Here is a 19823-nt window from a genome sequence, read left to right on the forward strand (position 1 = left end):
TAAAAGTATGAAATGGGAAAATGTTTCTTTTATTAGAAATAGAAAATAATGACTTAGGTTGGGGTATTTGGGTTCCTTTTGGAAGGACTTTGATTCCTTTTCTTCCTCCTTCTTCTACAACCTATTTCTCCCCTCTTCCCTTCCCCTGGTCCCTGGCTCCCTTTCATCCCGCAATGAGGGAAGTGGCCAGGCTCACTCTAACCTCAGTGTCAGCAGCAATTCTTGTGTGGGCTCAAGAGGACCAGGATCAGAGATGAATGTCCCAACACTCCTTACTAGCTGTGTGACCGTGGACAAATCCCTTCATCTCTCTGGGTCTCTGTGTCCTTATTTATAATCTAGGAATAATAGCAGGTGACAGGTTGTTGGAAAGATTGAATAAATTAATATAGGCAAAGTGCTTAGAACAGTGCCCGGCACTAAATGTCATTAGCATGGCTGTTATCATATTGCATGTCAGTTTACCAGTGTGCTTAGTCACTCAGTCATGTCCAACTCTTTGTGACCCCATGTGCTGTAACCCACCAGGCTCCTCTGTCCATGGGGATGCTCCAGGCAAGAATACTGGGGTGGGTTGCCATGTCCTCCTCCTGGGGATCTTTGCAACCCAGGGATCAAACCCAGGTCTCCCACATTGCAAACGGATTCTTAACCGTCTGAGCCAGCAGGGAAGCCCCAGTGTTTCTAATAGAGGCTTACAGAAATTGGCTTAGGGCTCAACCCTTGGCATGTAAAGAGTAGAAAGAAATCTAACTTTAGTATAGGTTCAGAGGAAAATAAAGAATGGAGAAGAAAAATAATCATTTCATTTCTATTCTTTCCTCGTCCCACATACAGGTACATGGATATTTAAAGAACTATTAAAAATATTTATTAGCTTGTTTCTTTTTTTTTTTTTTTTGACACTCAAACACATCTTTTTATTATATACTAAATTTAAAAATACAAATCTTATTAAAAATGCTTATGAAACATCGTATACATAAGTACTGTCAAATACTATCAGATTATGACATTATGTACACTTGCTAAGGTTAATTAGAAACAAAACAACATTCATAACTTTGCTGATAATGAATTTCAGAAGTCAATATTTTAATTAACATTTGGCAACTTTGAAGTAGTGATCTGCACAGGAAGATGTCTGCAGAGGTAAAACAGTGAGAAAACAAACGGAAAAATGCAGATATTCCTGCCCTAAGTGTTATTAAGTAGATCTCTTCTTCATCCTCTTAAGTCTCAATATAACAGAAATTAAAGTGCATAAGACCACCAGGAATACCTGATTCAGTTGTACCCTAATACATACTACAGCCAATTGTGCTGCCATACTGAGGGCTTCGATCTCTGTACTGTTCCTGAGGTTTTAGAAGTTAATTTTGAAGGTGACTAGGGGAAGAGAGGCCAATACTTTTTAAATTGCACAAAGTGGCCTTAAAGTGTAGAAACACCAAAGATAAAAATATTAATTTGGGAATAGATTCAAGGAGATCATCCCTGTCTATTTTGCCCTAGAAATAAAATTAGGATATGAACCTAGTTTTACCTCTGGAAAATGCTTACTAAAAATCTGTTTCAAAAGATCAGACATGTACAGCAAGTACCACAATACTGTCAGTTACTGTCCACCCACTTACATACTGTATCATAAATACCAGACATCAATACCTGCCCTCCAAAGATTCACAAGAAACACAGGAAGAAGCATGTTATTACTTGACACTAATTTTGCTAATCAACATAAAGTATGATCTGTAAAAATAGGTTGTTTATTAGATTGTTTCTATGTTTTAAAGAGAACAGTTTTACCTGGTCTTTCCACTTTTATAACTTCTGCTCCAAGATCTCCTAAATTCATAGTAGCAAAAGGTCCCGCCAGTACTCTACAATGTTAACAGTGATAAATAAATTCATTACCATCTTTAAGATTTTTATATTTATTTGTTTCTTAATGGTCCATCAACACAGACAAGCTCATATATATTAGTAAGAATTAAAACTGTTATAAAAGTGAATTGGCCATATGTATCAAGAGCTTTAAAAAGTATATTCCCTTTGATGCAATAATTCTACTTCCATAATTCTACCCTAAAGAAGAAACTGAAAGATTTTCTAAGGCCAAGATTTACATACAAGGAGTCTACTTTATACTAGAAAAACACTGGGGGATGACTAAGTAATTATGTGACAACTATATAGTAAAATATTATCGTATATTTTTGTTGAATTTTGAATGACATGGAAAAAACAGCCAAAATATAACATAATGCGTAAAATGTGAATAAACCTATAATTTCAATATGGTTTCATTTTTTTAAAGTATACATAGATACGCAGATTAGAAAGAAATGTGTAAATATTATGTGAATTGTCCTTAGAATAATGAAATTATAGGAAATTTGTCTTTCCAAAATGTCAATGATAAGCTTACAAGCACCTTCTTATAATCCAAGAAACAAATGCTTTTTTAGAGAAGGGGAAAACTCAATCACCAAAACATAGATAAACCAATACACACCTCGTTAGATCCAGAATCTTTACACCCTCCAGTGGTTTCACATTGTCAGTATCTGGCAAAACAGAGAAAATACTTGAAGATAATTGATTACTAATTTTAGGAAGGAATAATGCATAATTTGGCTACCTGATGCAAAGAGCTGACTCATTTGAAAAGACCCTGATGCTGGGAAAGATTGAGGGCAGGAGGAGAAGGGAATGACAGAGGATGAGATGGTTGGATGGCATCACCGATTCAACGGACATAAGTTTGGGTGGGCTCCGGGTGTTGGTGTTGGACAGGGAGGCCTGGCATGCTCCAGCTCACAGGGTCACAAAGGGTCAGACACGACTGAGCGACTGAACTGAACTGAATGCAGAATTCTTCATATTCTGAAAGTACTCTCTATTACTACCAAATTAATAAATATATTTTCCTTCAGATTACTAAAGGGAACTGTGTATAACACAGAACCCTTGACCAATCCAATTTATGAATCTGTAAAAATTTTAAAGCCTCTAACACCAGATTATTCCCCATTTAATAAAGTCCAAAGCTACACGTAAAATCATTTGCCTAATGAAAAATAAAAAGTTGGAGGAGAGAGGGTCACAGAGGCTGAGCACAGGATTTTTAGGACACTGAAAATACTCTGTATGATACCATAATGATGGATACATGTCATTACACATTTTCCAAACTCACAAATAGAACTTTCCATCACCTGAAAGTTTCCACCTGCCCTTTGCAAACTACCTTTCCCTCCATTCCCAACCTCAGGCAACCACTGATCTGCTTTCTGTCACTACAGTTTAATCAGCATTTTCTAAAATATTAACTAAAATAATATAGCATACACCCTTTTTTGTGTGGCTTCTTCCATTCAGCATAATGATATTGAGACTCATCCATGTTGTTGAATTTGTATAAGTACTATCCTGTTCATGGATATACGTTTTTCTTTATTCTTTCTAACCTACTGAGTAGGCTCGTTTTAGGTTCCAGTGGATCAAGCTGCTATGAACATGCATGTACAAGTCTTTGTTGGACATGTTTTCATTTGACGAAATACCTAGTGGAATGGCTGGGTAATATGGTAAGGTTATGCTTAACGTTCTAAGAAACTGCCAAACAGATTTCCAAAGTGACTGTACAGCAGTACATGTGAGTTCTAGAAGCTCTACATCCTCGAAACACTAAGTATTGTTAACCTTTTTTAAATTTATTTATTTGGCTGCATTGGGTCTCAGTTGCAGCACATAGGCTCTTCAATCTTCCTTGCAGCATGCAGGATCTAGTTCCCTGACCAGGAATCAAACCGGTCTCTTGCATTGGGACCTGAGTCTTAACCACTGGACTACCAGAGAAGTCCCTTGTTAATCTTTTTAATGTTACCCCTTCTAATGGGTATATGATGTTTCTCTGAGGCTTCAATTTGCATTCCTTTGATGATTAATGCTATTCAAAATCTCTTCATGTAACAATAGGCCATTTATGTATCTTCTACTGTGAATTGTCTCACTGTTTTTTAAATACTGAAGCAAAATATTCAAAACAATGCAAAAATCCACCAACATGTGAAATGTTAAATAAGCACTGGCACATCCATATAAAAAAATACCATGCCGATGTTAAGAAAAAATGAGACAGATCTACATACCCTGACATATAAAGTCGACCAAGATATATTCCTAAGTTAAAAAATAAATCAGGGACTTGCCTGGTGGTCCAGTGGTTGAGAATTCACCTTGCAATGCAGCAGAACCAGGTTCAATTCCTGATCAGGGAACTAAGATCCTACATGCTGCAAAGCAACTGTGCCACAACTAGAGACTCCCAGTGCCACAGCCAAATAAATAAATAATTTTAAAAATTCAAGCTGTAGAATAGAATGTGTAATATGAGCCTATGTTTGTAAACATACATAATAATATTAATAATAATGTTGGTACCTGGAGCATTCATAATGTTCTACTCTTGGCTAAGTCTTGGGGTAAGAATTTATGGAACACTTTCACTAGCTAAGTTACTTATTTCTGTAATTTTGCTTAATCCTTAAATCAGGGGAAAAAAAGAAAAAGTGAAAACATGAAGAACAAATTGAGAGAGAAACAAGATATTTTAGAGAAAGTAAAACATAGAAAAAGATCTTAAATATGAGAAGATATTTTGATATCATTAGGAATGAACTGACAAGCAATTATTGTCCATAAGACTCCAAAAATATGAGTCTTCTGTACTCATCTCTTTGGGAGCCCCTGTTTTACTTCAAATGATACAGGAAATATATTTAGAGATCTCTTCAATTCATAAATCTCTTCTCATCATAAATCTATAAAGAGAAGTCTATATTTCACTACCAAGGTCAACTCACAACCGTAATAAATTAGTAAAATTTTATTTAATGATGCAAAAACTTTTAAATGAATTCATTTAACATCAACCAATAGCATTTTACTTTTATGATCTGCGAAGATAACCAAAAAGGACTTCTAAAGCATATTTAAAGTGAAAGTGAAAGTGAAGTCGTGTCCGATTCTTTGCGACCCCATGGACTGTAGCCCACCAGGCTCCTCCATCCATGGAATTTTCTAGGCAAGAGTACTAGAATGGGTTGCCATTTCCTTCTCCAGGGGATATTCCCGACTCGGGGATCGAACCCGGGTCTCCCGCATTGCAGGCAGACGCTTTACCGTCTGAACCACCAGGGAATCCCCTAAAGCATATTTAAGTCATAATCAATTAATGAGTTTTAAACAGGTAAGAGCATAAACCTTAGAGACTGAATTTAATTCTCTGCTTCACTATTTACTATCCTAATGACCTTGACCAAGGTAAACATTTCTCTGTTTCAATTTCCTCATTTGAAACACCTACATCATAGAGTTTGCAAAGATTAAGTGAAATGTTATATGGGGGCTTCCCAGTGGTGTCAGTGGTGAAGAACCCGCCTGCCAATGCAGGAGACATAAGAGACTTGGGTTTGATATCTGGCTTGGGAAGATCTCCTGGAGGAGGGCATGGCAACCTTGCGGTATTCTTGCCTGGAGAATCTCATGGACAGAAGGGCCTGGCAGGCTATAGTCCATGGGGATGCAAAGAGTCAGATATGACTGAACCGACTTAGCACACAGGCACACACAAAGTACACTTCCTGCTGCTGCTGCTGCTGCTGCTAAGTCGCTTCAGTTCGACTCTGTGCGACCCCATAGACGGCAGCCCACTAGGCCCCTCTGTCCCTGGGATTCTCCAAGCAAGAATACTGGAGTGGGTTGCCATTTCCTTCTCCTGGCATATAGTAAATGCTCACTAATACCAACAATTGTTGTTATCATCATCATCACCAATGTAATATACAGTCCCAATACCTATTAAGTAAATAATCCAGATTTGAAAGCAATCACATGACTCATGATTAAGGAACAGAAAATAATATTATTCTCAATATTCTATACTTTAAAAAGATATCTACAGTCATATTTTGTTTCCTTATGAAAGACCAGAATAGACTGATTTCAGGGTGAAAAACAGTTGAAAAGAGCATCCTTTATAACGTAATTTGTTGAGATATAGTGAGCAGCTTGTATATCGCTCTATCTTATTTGGCCTCTAGGATGGAAAGCTATTATGTTGATATAGCTGAGTAACCATGCAAAGAAATATAATTATAATGAAGCTGCCATCAAATTTATGCTTGCCAGAGTTGCTTCTAGGACTCCTCTGGTATTTGGCCCTAGGTTTCCATGACACAAATAAATTTGAACACCAGTGTGGATATAATTGACAGATGCCCACACAAGTGGCTCATTTGTGTGGCAGCAACCATGACATCCCTCTCCCACTGTACTAGCCAACTACTGAGACATTAAACAAAAAAGTCAAGTCCTAAAACAAACTGATCGAATATCACTATCAAATACAACATGTGATATACATCAGAAGGCTTTCTTGATTTGATATTTTTACAGAGAACTTAATTACCAGAACTTAGGAGTGAGCCTGTAGATGGATATCTCTTCCAAGCTTTATTTAGAAAAGTTAGCAGGATATTTTCTTTCTAGCACAGGTTGAGTCTTGAAGGAATTCTCTGTTCCTAATAGTATAATTTGGCAGGAAATTTTAGGGATTCAGAGTACTTGGAAAATCAGAATCCACTGGAAAACATTCCAGGGAAACTAAAATTTTTGAGTGGTAAAAAGATAGTGTGGAAGTGACACTCAAGTTATGAGACATTTAGAGACAATTTGGTTCAGCGGTAAAGTCTACACCTGCAGTGCAGGAGCCGCAGGAGACATGGGTTCGATTCCTGGGTTGGGAAGACTCCCTGGAGGAGGAAATGGCAACCCACTCCAGTATTTTTGCTTGGAAAATCCTATGGACAGAGGAGCCTGGCAGGCTACCATCCATGGGGTCACAAAGAGTCAGACACAACTAAGTGACTAAGCACACAGAAAACAATAGAAAGATGGGTAAGAACGTATAATCGTTTATAATTCATGCTTCATTGACACTCAGTTTCTTCAGAACTGCCCTTCCCTTGCAAGGACTTGGCTATTACTGTGGGATTTGCAATCAAAGAGGTTTTAAAATGGCTGGATGCTACTATTTTAATGAAAACTTGAAGAAAAAATGCAAAAAGACTAGAAATAAAGGGCTACCAAATGATAGGTAAAGCATTACACAACCAAAGTACCAATGGGTGCTAATCCCTAATCCCTCTGCTCTTCTCACTTCCCAGTTTCTCTTGCAATTAGATTGGGGCCAAATGCCTGGGGTCTGGCCAATCACACATAAACAGAAGCAATATAAGCTTAATTCCAGCCCTAATCCTTAAAAACATCCCATTAGGTCCTCCAGGCTTCTATGGTCCTACTGCAGTGACTGTGAGCTAATTTGTACCACAGCCCCATCTAGCCTTTCCTGACCAATGAAGAAATGAGGCATGGGCAGAAGAAAAATGGTAGTCTCCTCTAAGCGAATGTAGAGCGTCCAAGCCAACCAGTTAGAGTTCCATTTCAGGGGTAAGTTGCTTCACTGCTAGCAGCAGTCATCAAACGGAGATACGTTAAGACTTTCGTAAGAAATCAATGAATCATTTTAAAGAAATCAATTTCCAGATCTTAAGCTTCCATACATATTTTTCCCCAAAACTGATCAAAGAAGACCTACAAATAAGCCTTCTTTCATGACAAGGCTTCTTACACTGGGTAAAAGGAAAGCATATTCCTCACACATTACAGATCTTACCCTCACCTTAGTTCTTACTATAAAATTTATTTGTGATAAACAAATTTTTTAATATGAACTTAGTATATGCAATGCGTTGCTAATCAAAAGTCATTTAGGAGAAAGACCACTAGTGTAGACTGGAACATTGAAGGGTAGAAAACAGTACCAACTTAGAGACTTTATAAGTAATCAATTTATAGTTATAGGATTCACAACCAAAAGTCAGGAAGCCAGAGAAAAAAGCTTCAGGGTTGAGGCCTCTTTAATGAGCCTGAAGAGAATAACTCAGGGATAACAAGTGGCTGAACCAGGAACTCATGGAGCAAATGACAGTTGTAAACTACAGAATATGAATGCCCACAAACCCATGAGACCCCTGAAACTTCACCATGTAGATGATGAGGCTTTCTTCCAGAAGAAGACCGACCAAAGGGAAGCCCTTCGTGCGAATCAGGGAAAGTCATCCATTCCAGGGGACAACCACCAAAACACCATCATAGGTACTTGAAGGGCATTCTAATTATCACAGAAAAGAAGAAAACGTGCGAGTGCGAGATGTGGGAGGGTGGGAACCGGGGGCAGTGTTAGATGGTGAATGTGATGAGCCTATTTTAAACACAAAAAGGGAACGGAACCCTATTTTACAGACCAACTGCAAATAAAACAGGAGGAACAGATGGAAAGGGAAGGGACAGCCTGGGAGAAGTGAGTAGACAGATACATATGTCAGAAAAAAATGTTTATGATTTGATTTGTTTTCAACAGCTTCCAATAGGTCATTCTGAAGAGAAGGAGATGTCTAGAAGAACTTAGGATACTTGCTGTGAAGTGCTATGGAACCCTCCCAGGGATGTCTCTTTAAGTAGTAAAGATAAAAATGATTCTCTAAGCCTTTTAGAGTTTGGCGGGGTTCAGATCAGATCAGATCAGTTGCTCAGTCGTGTCCGACTCTTTGCAACCCCATGAAGCGCAGCACGCCAGGCCTCCCTGTCCATCACCAACTCCTGGAGTTCACTCAGACTCATGTCCATCAAGTCAGTGATGCCATCCAGCCATCTCATCCTCTGTCGTCCCCTTCTCCTCTTGCCCCCAAACCCTCCCAGCATCAAAGTCTTTTCCAATGAGTCAACTCTTCGCATGAGGTGGCCAAAGCACTGGAGGTTCAGCTTTAGCATCATTCCTTCCAAAGAAATCCCAGGGCTGATCTCCTTCAGAATGGACTGGTTGGATCTCCTTGCAGTCCAAGGGACTCTCAAGAGTCTTCTCCAACACCACAGTTAAAAGCATCAATTCTTCAGTGCTCAGCCTTCTTCACAGTCCAACTCTCACATCCATACATGACCACAGGGAAAACCATAGCCTTGACTAGATGAACCTTTGTTGGCAAAGTAATGTCTCTGCTTTTGAATATGCTATCTAGGTTGGTCATAACTTTCCTTCCAAGGAGTAATCATCTTTTAATTTCATGGCTGCAGTCACCATCTGCAGTGATTTTGGAGCCCAGAAAAATAAAGTCTGACACTGTTTCCACTGTTTCCCCATCTATTTCCCATGAAGTGATGGGACCGGATGCCATGATCTTCGTTTTCTGAATGTTGAGCTTGAAGCCAACTTTTTCACTCTCCACTTTCACTTTCATCAAGAGGCTTTTTAGTTCCTCTTCACTTTCTGCCATAAGGGTGGTGTCATCTGCATATCTGAGGTTATTGATATTTCTCCCAGCAATCTTGATTCCAGCTTGTGTTTCTTCCAGTCCAGCGTTTCTCATGATGTACTCTGCGTAGAAGTTAAATAAACAGGGTGACAATATACAGCCTCGACATACTCCTTTTCTATTTGGAACCAGTCTGCTGTTCCATGTCCAGTTCTAACTGTTGCTTCCTGACCTGCATACAAATTTCTCAAGAGGCAGATCAGGTGGTCTGGTATTCCCATCTCTTGAAGAATTGTCCACAGTTTATTGTGATCCACACAGTCAAAGGCTTTGGCATAGTCAATAAAGCAGAAATAGATGTTTTTCTGGAACTCTCTTGCTTTTTCCATGATCCAGCGGATGTTGGCAATTTGATCTCTGTTTCCTCTGCCTTTTCTAAAACCAGCTTGAACATCAGGAAGTTCATGATTCACATATTGCTGAAGCCTGGCTTGGAGAATTTTGAGCATTACTTTACTAGCGTGTGAGATGAGTGCAATTGTGCGGTAGTTTGAGCATTCTTTGGCATTGCCTTTCTTTGGGATTGGAATGAAAACTGACCTTTTCCAGTCCTGTGGCCACTGATGAGTTTTCCAAATTTGCTGGCATATTGAGTGCAGCACTTTCACAGCATCATCTTTCAGGATTTGGAATAGCTCAACTGGAATTCTATCACCTCCACTAGCTTTGTTCGTAGTGATGCTTTCTAAGGCCCACTTGACTTCACATTCCAGGATGTCTGGCTCTAGGTCAGTGATCACACCATCGGGATTATCTGGGTCATGAAGATCTTTTTTGTACAGTTCTTCTGAGTATTCTTGCCACCTCTTCTTAATATCTTCTGCTTCTGTTAGGTCCATACCATTTCTGTCCTTTATCGAGCCCATGTTTGCCTGAAATGTTCCTTTGGTATCTCTGATTTTCTTGAAGAGATCTCTAGTCTTTCCCATTCTGTTGTTTTCCTCTATTTCTTTGCATTGATTGCTGAAGACGGCTTTCTTATCTCTTCTTGCTATTCTTTGGAACTCTGCATTCAGATGTTTATATCTTTCCTTTTCTCCTTTGCTTTTCGCTTCTCTTCTTTTCACAGCTATTTGTAAGGCGCTTTGTCCACAGCCTTGTCTAACTCAATGAAACTAAGCCATGCCCATGGGGCAACCCAAGATGGGTTGATGGAGAGATCTGACAAAATGTGGTCCACTGGAGAAGGGAATGGCAAACCACTTCAGTATTCTTGCCTTGAGAATCCCATAAACAGTATGAAAAGGCAAAATGATAGGATACTGAAAGAGAAACTCCCCAGGTCAGTAGGTGCCCAATATGCTACTGGAGATAAGTGGAGACATAACTCCAGAAAGAATGAAGGGATGGAGGCAAAGCAAAAGCAATACCCAGCTGTGGATGTGACTGGTGATAGAAGCAAGGTCCGATGCTGTAAAGACCAATATTGCATAGGAAACTGGAATGTCAGGTCCATGAATCAAGGCAAATTGGAAGTGGTCAAACAAGAGACAGCAAGAGTGAATGTCGACATTCTAGGAATCAGCGAACTGAAATGGACTGGAATGGGTGAATTTAACTCAGATGACCATTATATCTACTACTGCGGACAGGAATCCCTCAGAAGAAATGGAGTAGCCATCATGGTCAACAAAAGAGTCCAAAATGCAGTACTTGGATGCAATCTCAAAAATGACAGAATGATCTCTGTTTGTTTCCAAGGCAAACCATTCAATATCACAGGAATCCACGTCTATACCCCAACCAGTAACGCTGAAGAAGCTGAAGTTGAACGGTTCTATGAAGACCTACAAGACCTTTTAGAACTAACACCCAAAAAAATATCCTTTTCATTATAGGGGACCAGAATGCAAAAGTAGGAAGTCAAGAAACACCTGGCATAACAGGCAAATTTGGCCTTGGAATACGGAATGAAGCAGGGCAAAGACTAATAGAGTTTGCCAAGAAAATGCACTGGTCATAACAAACACCCTCTTCCAACAACACAAGAGAAGACTCTATACGTGGACATCACCAGATGGTCAACACCGAAATCATATTGATTATATTCTTTGCAGCCAAAGATGGAGAAGCTCTATACAGTCAGCAAAAACAAGACCAGGAGCTGACTGTGGCTCAGACCATGAACTCCTTATTGCCAAATTCAGACTTAAATTGAAGAAAGTAGGGAAAATCACTAGACCATTCAGGTATGACCTAAATCAAATCCCTTATGATTATACAGTGGAAGTGAGAAATAGATTTAAGGGCCTAGATCTGATAGATAGAGTGCCTGATGAGCTATGGAATGAGGTTCGTGACATTGTACAGGAGACAGGGATCAAGACTATCCCCATGGAATGGAAATTGGGGGGGTTAAGAAGGCACAATGAGGAGCATGTTTCCAAGGACAGAGGCAGGTCTTAAGGTGGCCTAGCTATGTTCTTGTTGTAAATTCATTCAAACTTTTCATACATACTATCAAACTGTCCACCAGAAAAGCAGCACCAATATATACCAGCATCAGCCGTGGAAAACAATGTTCTCCACTAGCTCCCATAACCCACAACGGCTTAGTTTTGGGAGCTTTTTGTTTACTTGTTTGTTGTAAATTCAACAGTTAAAAATTTGCACATTACTACCATTTTAATTTTCATTTACTTAGTGACAAGAAATTACACTGCTTTTCATACTTTCTCTTTTTTTTTTATCTTCTCCTGTAAATAATGTTTTCTTCTTGTTGGCCCATATGTCTACGGGCACATTTATCTTTTCCTTATTGATCTGTATGGGTTCTTCGTGTAGTAAGAATATTAACCTTTTATGAGTACAAAACACAAAGATACAAATTCTAGTGACATTAAAATTTTATTCACTCTTTTAAAACAAAAAATTGTATCTGGAAAAGAATAATTACATTCTTTAACATTTTTCTTCATGTCAAAGTATTCTGTCAACAATTTTATTATATTCAATAAAAACTTTCATAAGTGACTTAATGCATTAACACGTATTACACATGGGTGAATATTAATCAAAAAGAAATACACATGTATAAAACATTTCACCTGTGCTTGACTACTATGGACAATGGAAACATGCTTAGAACTGAAAAGAAGATCATTAACAGTAGTTTGGCTCTCAGAGACAAGAACAAGTTGCTTCCAACACCTGCTTAATCAATGAGAACATTACATAAGTGATAGTTAAGTGATCTACTGTGTTCAATGCAGACCTCATCCTATTAATGAATGAGCTAATCATATCCTAGAGATGCATTTACTTTTCTACTCTTGACAGTCTTTAACATGCAACAGCTAAACAGCTAACAAGAGAAGAGGAAAACAGAGATAATCTGAAAGGCCTCAGGGAATACTATGGTAGCTTATGCTCTAAGTATATCACAGTAGCTCCACTCCACCCCCCATCCATGGGTTCCTCAACTACAGATTCAACCAATGGTGGATTGAAAATATTGGGGAGAAAAAAATTCCCAAGAGCAAAATTTGAATATGCCTCCCACGACTATTTACAGAGCAGTTACATTGTATTTACAACTATTTACATATTATTTACATTGTATTCGGTATTATAAAGTACACACAGAACATGTGGTTATATGCAAATACCAAACCATTTTATATAGTAAGGAACTTGAGCGTCCTTGGATTTTGGTATCCAAGGGGGTGGAATCCTGGAATCAATCCTCTGCAGATCCCGAGAGATACCAGAACAAACATTTCCAGGACTAGCTTCAGGAGCACATATACTAAAATTGGAACAAACATTTCTAACATAGAAACTATTAAATACACTCTCCTGTCCTAAGAAGTGCTTTCATTAAAAATACATGGTCTTTAATACCCATACTTATTCAAAACCGTGGTTTCTGAAGCAGAGATCAGAGTTATTATTTCTTACATCAAGAAATGCACCATTTTCTCCCCAATTAATAAGTTGCAGGAGTCATAATGAGAGCTGGTGGACTTCACCTGAACGTCCAAGGACTGAACCCAAGGAAAGGTCCCCCAAATTATAAACCAATCAGTTTGTATGAGACAGCTGCTGGCACTGCACCTTCCCGCAAAAAAGCAGAGACAGCTAATGGCCCTAAAGTAAGCAAATTCTCCTCAGGATGAAAGGGGGATGGTCCCTGGGCTGACTCTCTGGAATGTAAATAAATGTCTCCAGGGGGAAAGATAAACTTCACTGGGTTAACAATCTGAATCTTGGGAAAGTATCCAAGGCTCTGAGTTTTATACCCCTATGAAATATAAACATAAATTTCCTGGAAGCTCTCTACCATTTCAGTCATCTTTTAACTTCCAAGGCTTGGCCTTTAACCCAAGTTCTAGTTTTCTTAGCGTAGAAAGCCCTGACCATGCAGAAACATGAAAATATTCACTCCTTGGTAATAAGTAGTAAAAACTAACCAAAGTATTTACGTTTTCAGCACTCATTAATACCTGATGCCTACCAAACATATTGGGTTTCAAATCCTTTCTGGAGAGCCCTAGAAATTCCTCAGAGGTGCCAGAAGTGTCTTTTCAAGGAGGCAGATAAAGGAGGAAACAGAGTGAGCAGCTCTGGGAATCCCATTTCCTCCTTCAAACACGAAGCCATATGCTCTCAAAAAGGCTCTACCAAAAAAAAATTGTTTTTAATCTACTGAAAAAAAGAAACACTAAAAAAAACTTTGGTAACCCCAATAAAGATTGTCTGTCTTATAGAAGGAGAAGGCAATGGCAACCCACTCCAGTCTTATAGAAACGGACAAGTTCCCATTTTCACTTACACTTAAATTTACACTTAAATCTGTGATACTCTTACTTGCATTAATATAAAACGTGTAAAACATGCATCATCAGAAAGTTAGCCAATTATTTTGGAGATCCCCATATACTTCATAGGTACTGAGAAAGTTCCTTAACGCTTTGCTTGTTGATGTCCTCTGAGTACAATGTCACTTGAAGACATCACCTAGCCATTAATAGTGTCTTCAATAAATGCACTATCCTATTTGGGATCCTGTTTTCTAAAGGTGGTCCTCCCTAAACAGTTCTACAATCCTCTTTTTGTCAGAACAATACTCGTGTTACTCACACAAATGTTAAAGTGCCCTTTTCTCCTCACAGGATTCCGACTTCATTCATGGAGCAGCCACCATACTCTCACATACATCATCCCACTTCACTTTTCTATTTCCAGGTAATACAACATAAAACTTCCTACATTTCTCTCCCCCGGAACTCACCACCACATAAACAAATTGAAATATGCGTCTTGGGACCTCAGACCCATCAGCTCAGGCTGTCAGATTGCAATCCCCAGGTTAACACCTGTGAAGACTCTAGCTACATTTACAAATGTTCACAATTAAAGTTATATCTACTAATCTCTAAATGTCTAAAAAAGATATGCCATGAAGTACATATTATGAAGCCATAAAGATGTTAAGTTAAACACTTTGACCTTTAAATTGATTGGTCAAAAATGATGTACTTTAAGGACAGGAGCCAACCAAAAATGTACAGATTAATACTGGTAAAGATATAAGACTGCTGTAATCCCCACCTTTTTAGGGACTCTTTAATACCCCCCACCCCCAGTGTCTATGCTGAGAGCTTTGTACTTTCCTCCTTTCTGATAAATCCTATTTGCTTGCTACCATGAGAGTCTGCATGTTCGTGGATTTCGTTCTTCGACTCCGTGAACAAGAAGTTAGATTCCCGTTTCAGTCACTTAATTTCTCTTGGACAATCTTTCTCATCTGTAAAAAGGCAAATTGCCTATACTCAGAAGTGATTCAAGCGGAATCTTCAGTTTTCATACAATTAAGAATGTGCTCTCCCTCACTCCTCCTATATATTAATACCTGAAAACATAACGGAGAGCACAATGTCATACATAATCTACTCGTCAAAAATTTCACACTTTATTTCTTGTTTCTAATACAAGTTCATATGTGTGGAAGATAACAAGATATCGCTACAGGGAAGAACATTCCAGAAGTACAAGCCAAGTAAAAAGACAACTTACAGTACTTCACTCAATTCAACAAATCATTTGCTAATTATTTAACTATTAACAAAGGTAATTTAGTCCCTGCCACCCTCATTTCTCTGTGCCCTCCCACCAAGAGGTAGACTGGTGACCTACCTCTTGATGACATTAAAGGTCATTACAAGTGAGACTCACTAACCCACTCATGTGGGTTATGATGTGACCCACTCATTCATTCAATAAATATCTGAGAGCCCAATTACCAGGCATTAAACTATGTCCAGGAAGGTTAATTTCCGGACAGGACAGAGAAAGAAAGAAGTCGCTCAGTCGTGTCCGACTCTTTGCAACCCCATGGACTGTAGCCTACCAGGCTCCTCCGTCCATGGGATTTTCCAGACAAGAGTACTGGAATGGGTTGCTATTTCCTTCTCCACGGAGTCTTCCTGACCCAGGGATCGAACCCGGGTCTCGGCATTATAGGCAGACGCTTTACCATCTGAGCCACCAGGGAAGTCACTAGAATAGAGGTATGTTTAAAGAGGGTACTCTGGGAGGATCCTCAGGCCTTAATTGCATCACAAAGCCTCAACGTGATTACCCTGCCTTGATTGATTCTACAACTTGTGTCTAAAGGAGAAATCTGAAGAACCAAATTCTCTCAAACAATGGCAAAAAAACTGCGTGTTTCTCCATTCATCAAGGATAGAAGCTAAGAAAACAACACATTCTTCAGCTTGCCACATGCCACAGAATATGTCAAACGGAAGGTGAGGAGTGGAAGCTGCAAGAATGTTCATAGGCTGAAAGGCACAGATCCACGCTACCCATTAGGCTATGATTAAATGAGTCCTAAAATTCTCTAAGATTCTTTTTCCTACAAGCTGATTTCAAGGCTCACCGTAGACTTTCATCCCCAAATTCGAAGGGAGTCAAGATAGTTTCAGAAAACTGCAATAAATCCAAATTTCATCTTCTAAATAAAATTCGAGCCAGGTCTTCGGTTCAAAGGTGTGTTTATACCTTAGGGGTCATTTCTTGAATGATCACATTTTTCTTTATAACCAAAGGTCTGTGAAATGGCCATTATTTTAAGAGCTCTGGACAAACGTTCGTTTTGAAAATCAGGATCTCTGCTTCCTAATCACCTCCCTTACCCGACTTCATTTAACAAGAACAAGGAAGGGAATAAAGTCCGGCATCTGCGAACAGTCTCACCCCCGAGTTATTTAAAGATGCAGTCTGAAATCCTTTCTGAAATGCAGCTGGTTGCAGGGGTGGGGGGTAGGGGGTACATTTTTCAAGTTATTTAAACATGGGAGACGAGGAGGGATGAGTAAGGGAGAAAGGCGAGTCCGCCCGGTAGGCCCGCGCGGGGCCCGGACCGGAACCCGGACGTCGGGCAGGGTGACCACCCGGCGATCGCGGAGCCAGGGCGGTGGGGAGACGCGAAAGGTCAGAGGGCGGGCGACCGGGTCACGGATACTACAGGAAGCGCACCGCTCTGCTCAGATTGCCGCCTGAGTGGGAAGGCTGGGACTGGGGTCTCTTTCGCCACCTGGACCGAGTTTCGGAGGGTACCTGACTGCGGGCGGCCGGTCCACAGCCCCGTCCCGCCGCTCCGGCGGGAGAAAAGGCCGGTTCTCCGCAGAGCGGCGACCCTCGCCAGCGACGCCAGCATTGCGCGCCGCTCACAAATCCTGGCTCCCCGAGTGGAGAACTCCGCGCTCGCGCGGCCACTGGGGGCGCCCGCGGACAACTCAGCCCTCTCCCGGCACCAGGTGGGAGGGGCCGGGCTCGGCCCGGCTGAGCTCCCTTAACCACCCACCCAGCTCTGGGCAGGCGTCTAGTCGGTGTGTCAGTCCCAACCAAAGCCCGCGAGACTTCAAAGGCCATTGCTGGGGCTTCCCCGGTGTTTGGCCTTTCCTTTATCCATTTTCCGCCTCCTTCCTTCACTTAACTCAATCTGTACCCAATTCGATAACGTACTTATCCTGCCGCCCTAGAGGAACCTTTGTGAGCCCGGAACCAATGTGCTATATAATGCTGGAGGACGGAGGAGTGTTTTGGTGAAGGACCGCCAAGTATAAGAGAAGGGTTGCTCGCGACAGTTCCGGCAGGAGAACGCGCCAGTGAGATCCTTGTCGTCGTCCGCTGAGATGCAGCGACAGAATTTTCGACCCCCGACTCCTCCTTACCCCGGCCCGGGTGTAGGAGGTTGGGGGAACGGGAGCAGCTTCCGGGGTACCCCGAGCGGAGGCGGACCGCGGCCGCCATCCCCGCGGGACGGGTACGGGAGTCCACACAACACGCCGCCGTACGGGCCCCGATCTAGGCCCTACGGGAGCGGCCTTTCTCCGCGACACGGCGGCAACTTCCCTGGGGGCCGGTTCGGGTCTCCGTCCCCTGGCGGCTACCCTGGCAACTACTCCAAGTCCCCCGCGGGGTCCCAGCAGCAATTCGGCTACTCCCCAGGGCAGCAGCAGACCCACCCCCAGGTAATAATAGCCAGCGTTTGCCGAGCTCTTACTGTATGGCAGGCATGGTACTCCCTTTACGTGGATTATTTTGACTCCTCTATGAGGTGGGATACTGTCGTTAGCCCTGTGTTGCCGATGAATAAACTGAGGCTCAGAGAAGTGTAGCTTTCTTTGGAATGCTCTACAAAGTGGCAGAGCCCGACTTGTTTCTGGAGCCCTCCTGCTTTTTCACCAGTACCGTGCCTCTTGTGCACAGGAGGTTTCCCTAATTCCCTCTCCTTTGTCAGGGGCATGGCCTGTTGGTAGCAGTAGACTATGCCGAGTCCCCGCTCTCCGAGGGGGAAAAACAGCGAATGAATCCCTAGCGTAGAGCTCATCTGTCTTGAGTTATAGGCTAGTGCCATATCCCTACTGTTGGCACCTTTTTCTTTTCTTCTTCCACTTTTTACCTTGGTTTTCCGAATACAACTGGCTTCTGCTCCAAGTCTTTGTAGTGTTTCTAGGATTCTGTGGTTTACAACTTAAATGTGCTTAGTAGTTTTCCAACTTTATGCTAAACCAAAACACCTCTTTGAGTGTGGAGCTAATGAGATGGGAAGGTTTAGAAATTTTGAAGCTGTAGGGTAAAAGAATTTTACCTCCAGAAATTTGCCTCCAGAAAAAATAGAGAAATAACTGAGAGAAAACTACAATTCTTATTTCATCATCAGCTTTTCATTTGGCAAAGTTAACACATTAGAAATCCAAAAGAATTTGAACTGACAGTGGGCATAAAATTATTAAGTATACCAAATTGGTTTACTTTTTAAAAACACTAGATTAAAAGAAGCATGGACTTTGAAATTGAACATAACTGGGTTCAAGACATAATTTTTAACTAGCAGTGTGACCCCCACTAGCCGCTAAAGAAAAAGTTCCACTCTTACCTCTGCTAAATGTCTTTAACTAATGATTTTTTTCCTAAAGGGTTCTCCAAGGACATCTACACCATTTGGATCAGGGCGTGGTAGAGAAAAGAGAATGTCTAATGAGTTGGAGAGTTATTTCAAGCCTTCAATGCTTGAAGACCCTTGGGCTGGCCTAGAACCAGTATCTGTAGTGGATATAAGCCAACAATACAGCAATACCCAAACATTCACAGGCAAAAAAGGAAGATACTTTTGTTAACATTTCTGAAATTCAACTGGACGCTTCATGTGTCAGGAACATCTTGGACAAAACTTTTACTTGTAATTAAATTGAAACCTAACATGGTGACTTTGGGTAATTAGTTGTGTGTTTCATCATATCAAGTATTTTTGGTATTACAGAAGACATCTGGTAGGATAATTTGCAATATTTAGCTCTCTGGAAGTGCCTACCACAATTTAGAAGATTAACATTTTCCAAATGCTTAACATTCTTGGTTATATAATGGACATTTGCCTTTTAATGTTTTTTCCAGTGTTTTAAAATAAAGCAGTTTGTCTTTCTAGCTATATTGTGCTTTTGTCATATGCTAAAAAAGAATTATTAAAATAATGCTTTGTAATCACATAGTTAGAATTCATAAGAATATATTTTGGATACTGCTTTTGAAAATAGATAGACCATACTTTGTGCTGTAGACAGGTCTATATATTTGTTCATAGGGAAAAGGGGGTAAAGGAAGAGAATAAAAAAAATTTCTATTCATATTATAACCATTGTTCTGTGTCCATATTTTATGAAATGCTTTTGTAAAAATGCATTGAAACTTGGTAGAAAGTTAGAGAAACCCACTTACGCTTAAATTTAAAACTATTTCTAGCCTTTATACTCATTTAACTGAAAAAGGCAAGGATGGACCTATTTCTTGCATAGCTAAAGAATTCTGCGTCTGAATTTCTCTACTCCATATCTCCCAGTATTGTGGAATTATTTTCTCTTGAGTCTAGGAAGA

The 19823-nt window shown here is 40.4% G+C and overlaps 2 protein-coding genes across 15 annotated transcripts in view; one reads left to right on the plus strand and one right to left on the minus strand.

The window, feature by feature from the left end:
- Positions 1–17200, minus strand: part of SUGCT (succinyl-CoA:glutarate-CoA transferase) — an 861069-nt gene extending 843869 nt beyond the window's left edge. For all 14 annotated transcript variants that reach the window (XR_009736133.1, XR_009736132.1, XM_061415379.1 and 11 more), the window contains exons 1-3: positions 17004–17200; positions 2519–2570; positions 1810–1883 (exon numbers count right to left, since the gene is read on the minus strand). Coding sequence is in view for 12 of the 14 variants with exons in the window: in XM_061415379.1 (XP_061271363.1) it covers positions 1810–1883; positions 2519–2570; positions 17004–17103 (226 nt within the window). In the remaining 2 variants the exon portion in view is untranslated. The remainder of the gene's footprint in view (positions 1–1809; positions 1884–2518; positions 2571–17003) is intronic.
- Positions 17201–17308: 108 nt separating this feature from the next.
- Positions 17309–19584, plus strand: MPLKIP (M-phase specific PLK1 interacting protein). The gene is made up of 2 exons (XM_061415391.1): positions 17309–17920; positions 18869–19584. Exons 1-2 carry the CDS (start codon positions 17582–17584, stop codon positions 19067–19069), a joined length of 540 nt encoding a protein of 179 aa, XP_061271375.1. The 5' UTR covers positions 17309–17581; the 3' UTR covers positions 19070–19584.
- The last annotated feature ends 239 nt before the right edge of the window (positions 19585–19823 follow it).

The sequence above is a fragment of the Bos javanicus genome, chromosome 4 (assembly GCF_032452875.1).
Source record: "Bos javanicus breed banteng chromosome 4, ARS-OSU_banteng_1.0, whole genome shotgun sequence".
Taxonomy (NCBI): Eukaryota; Metazoa; Chordata; class Mammalia; order Artiodactyla; family Bovidae; genus Bos; species Bos javanicus.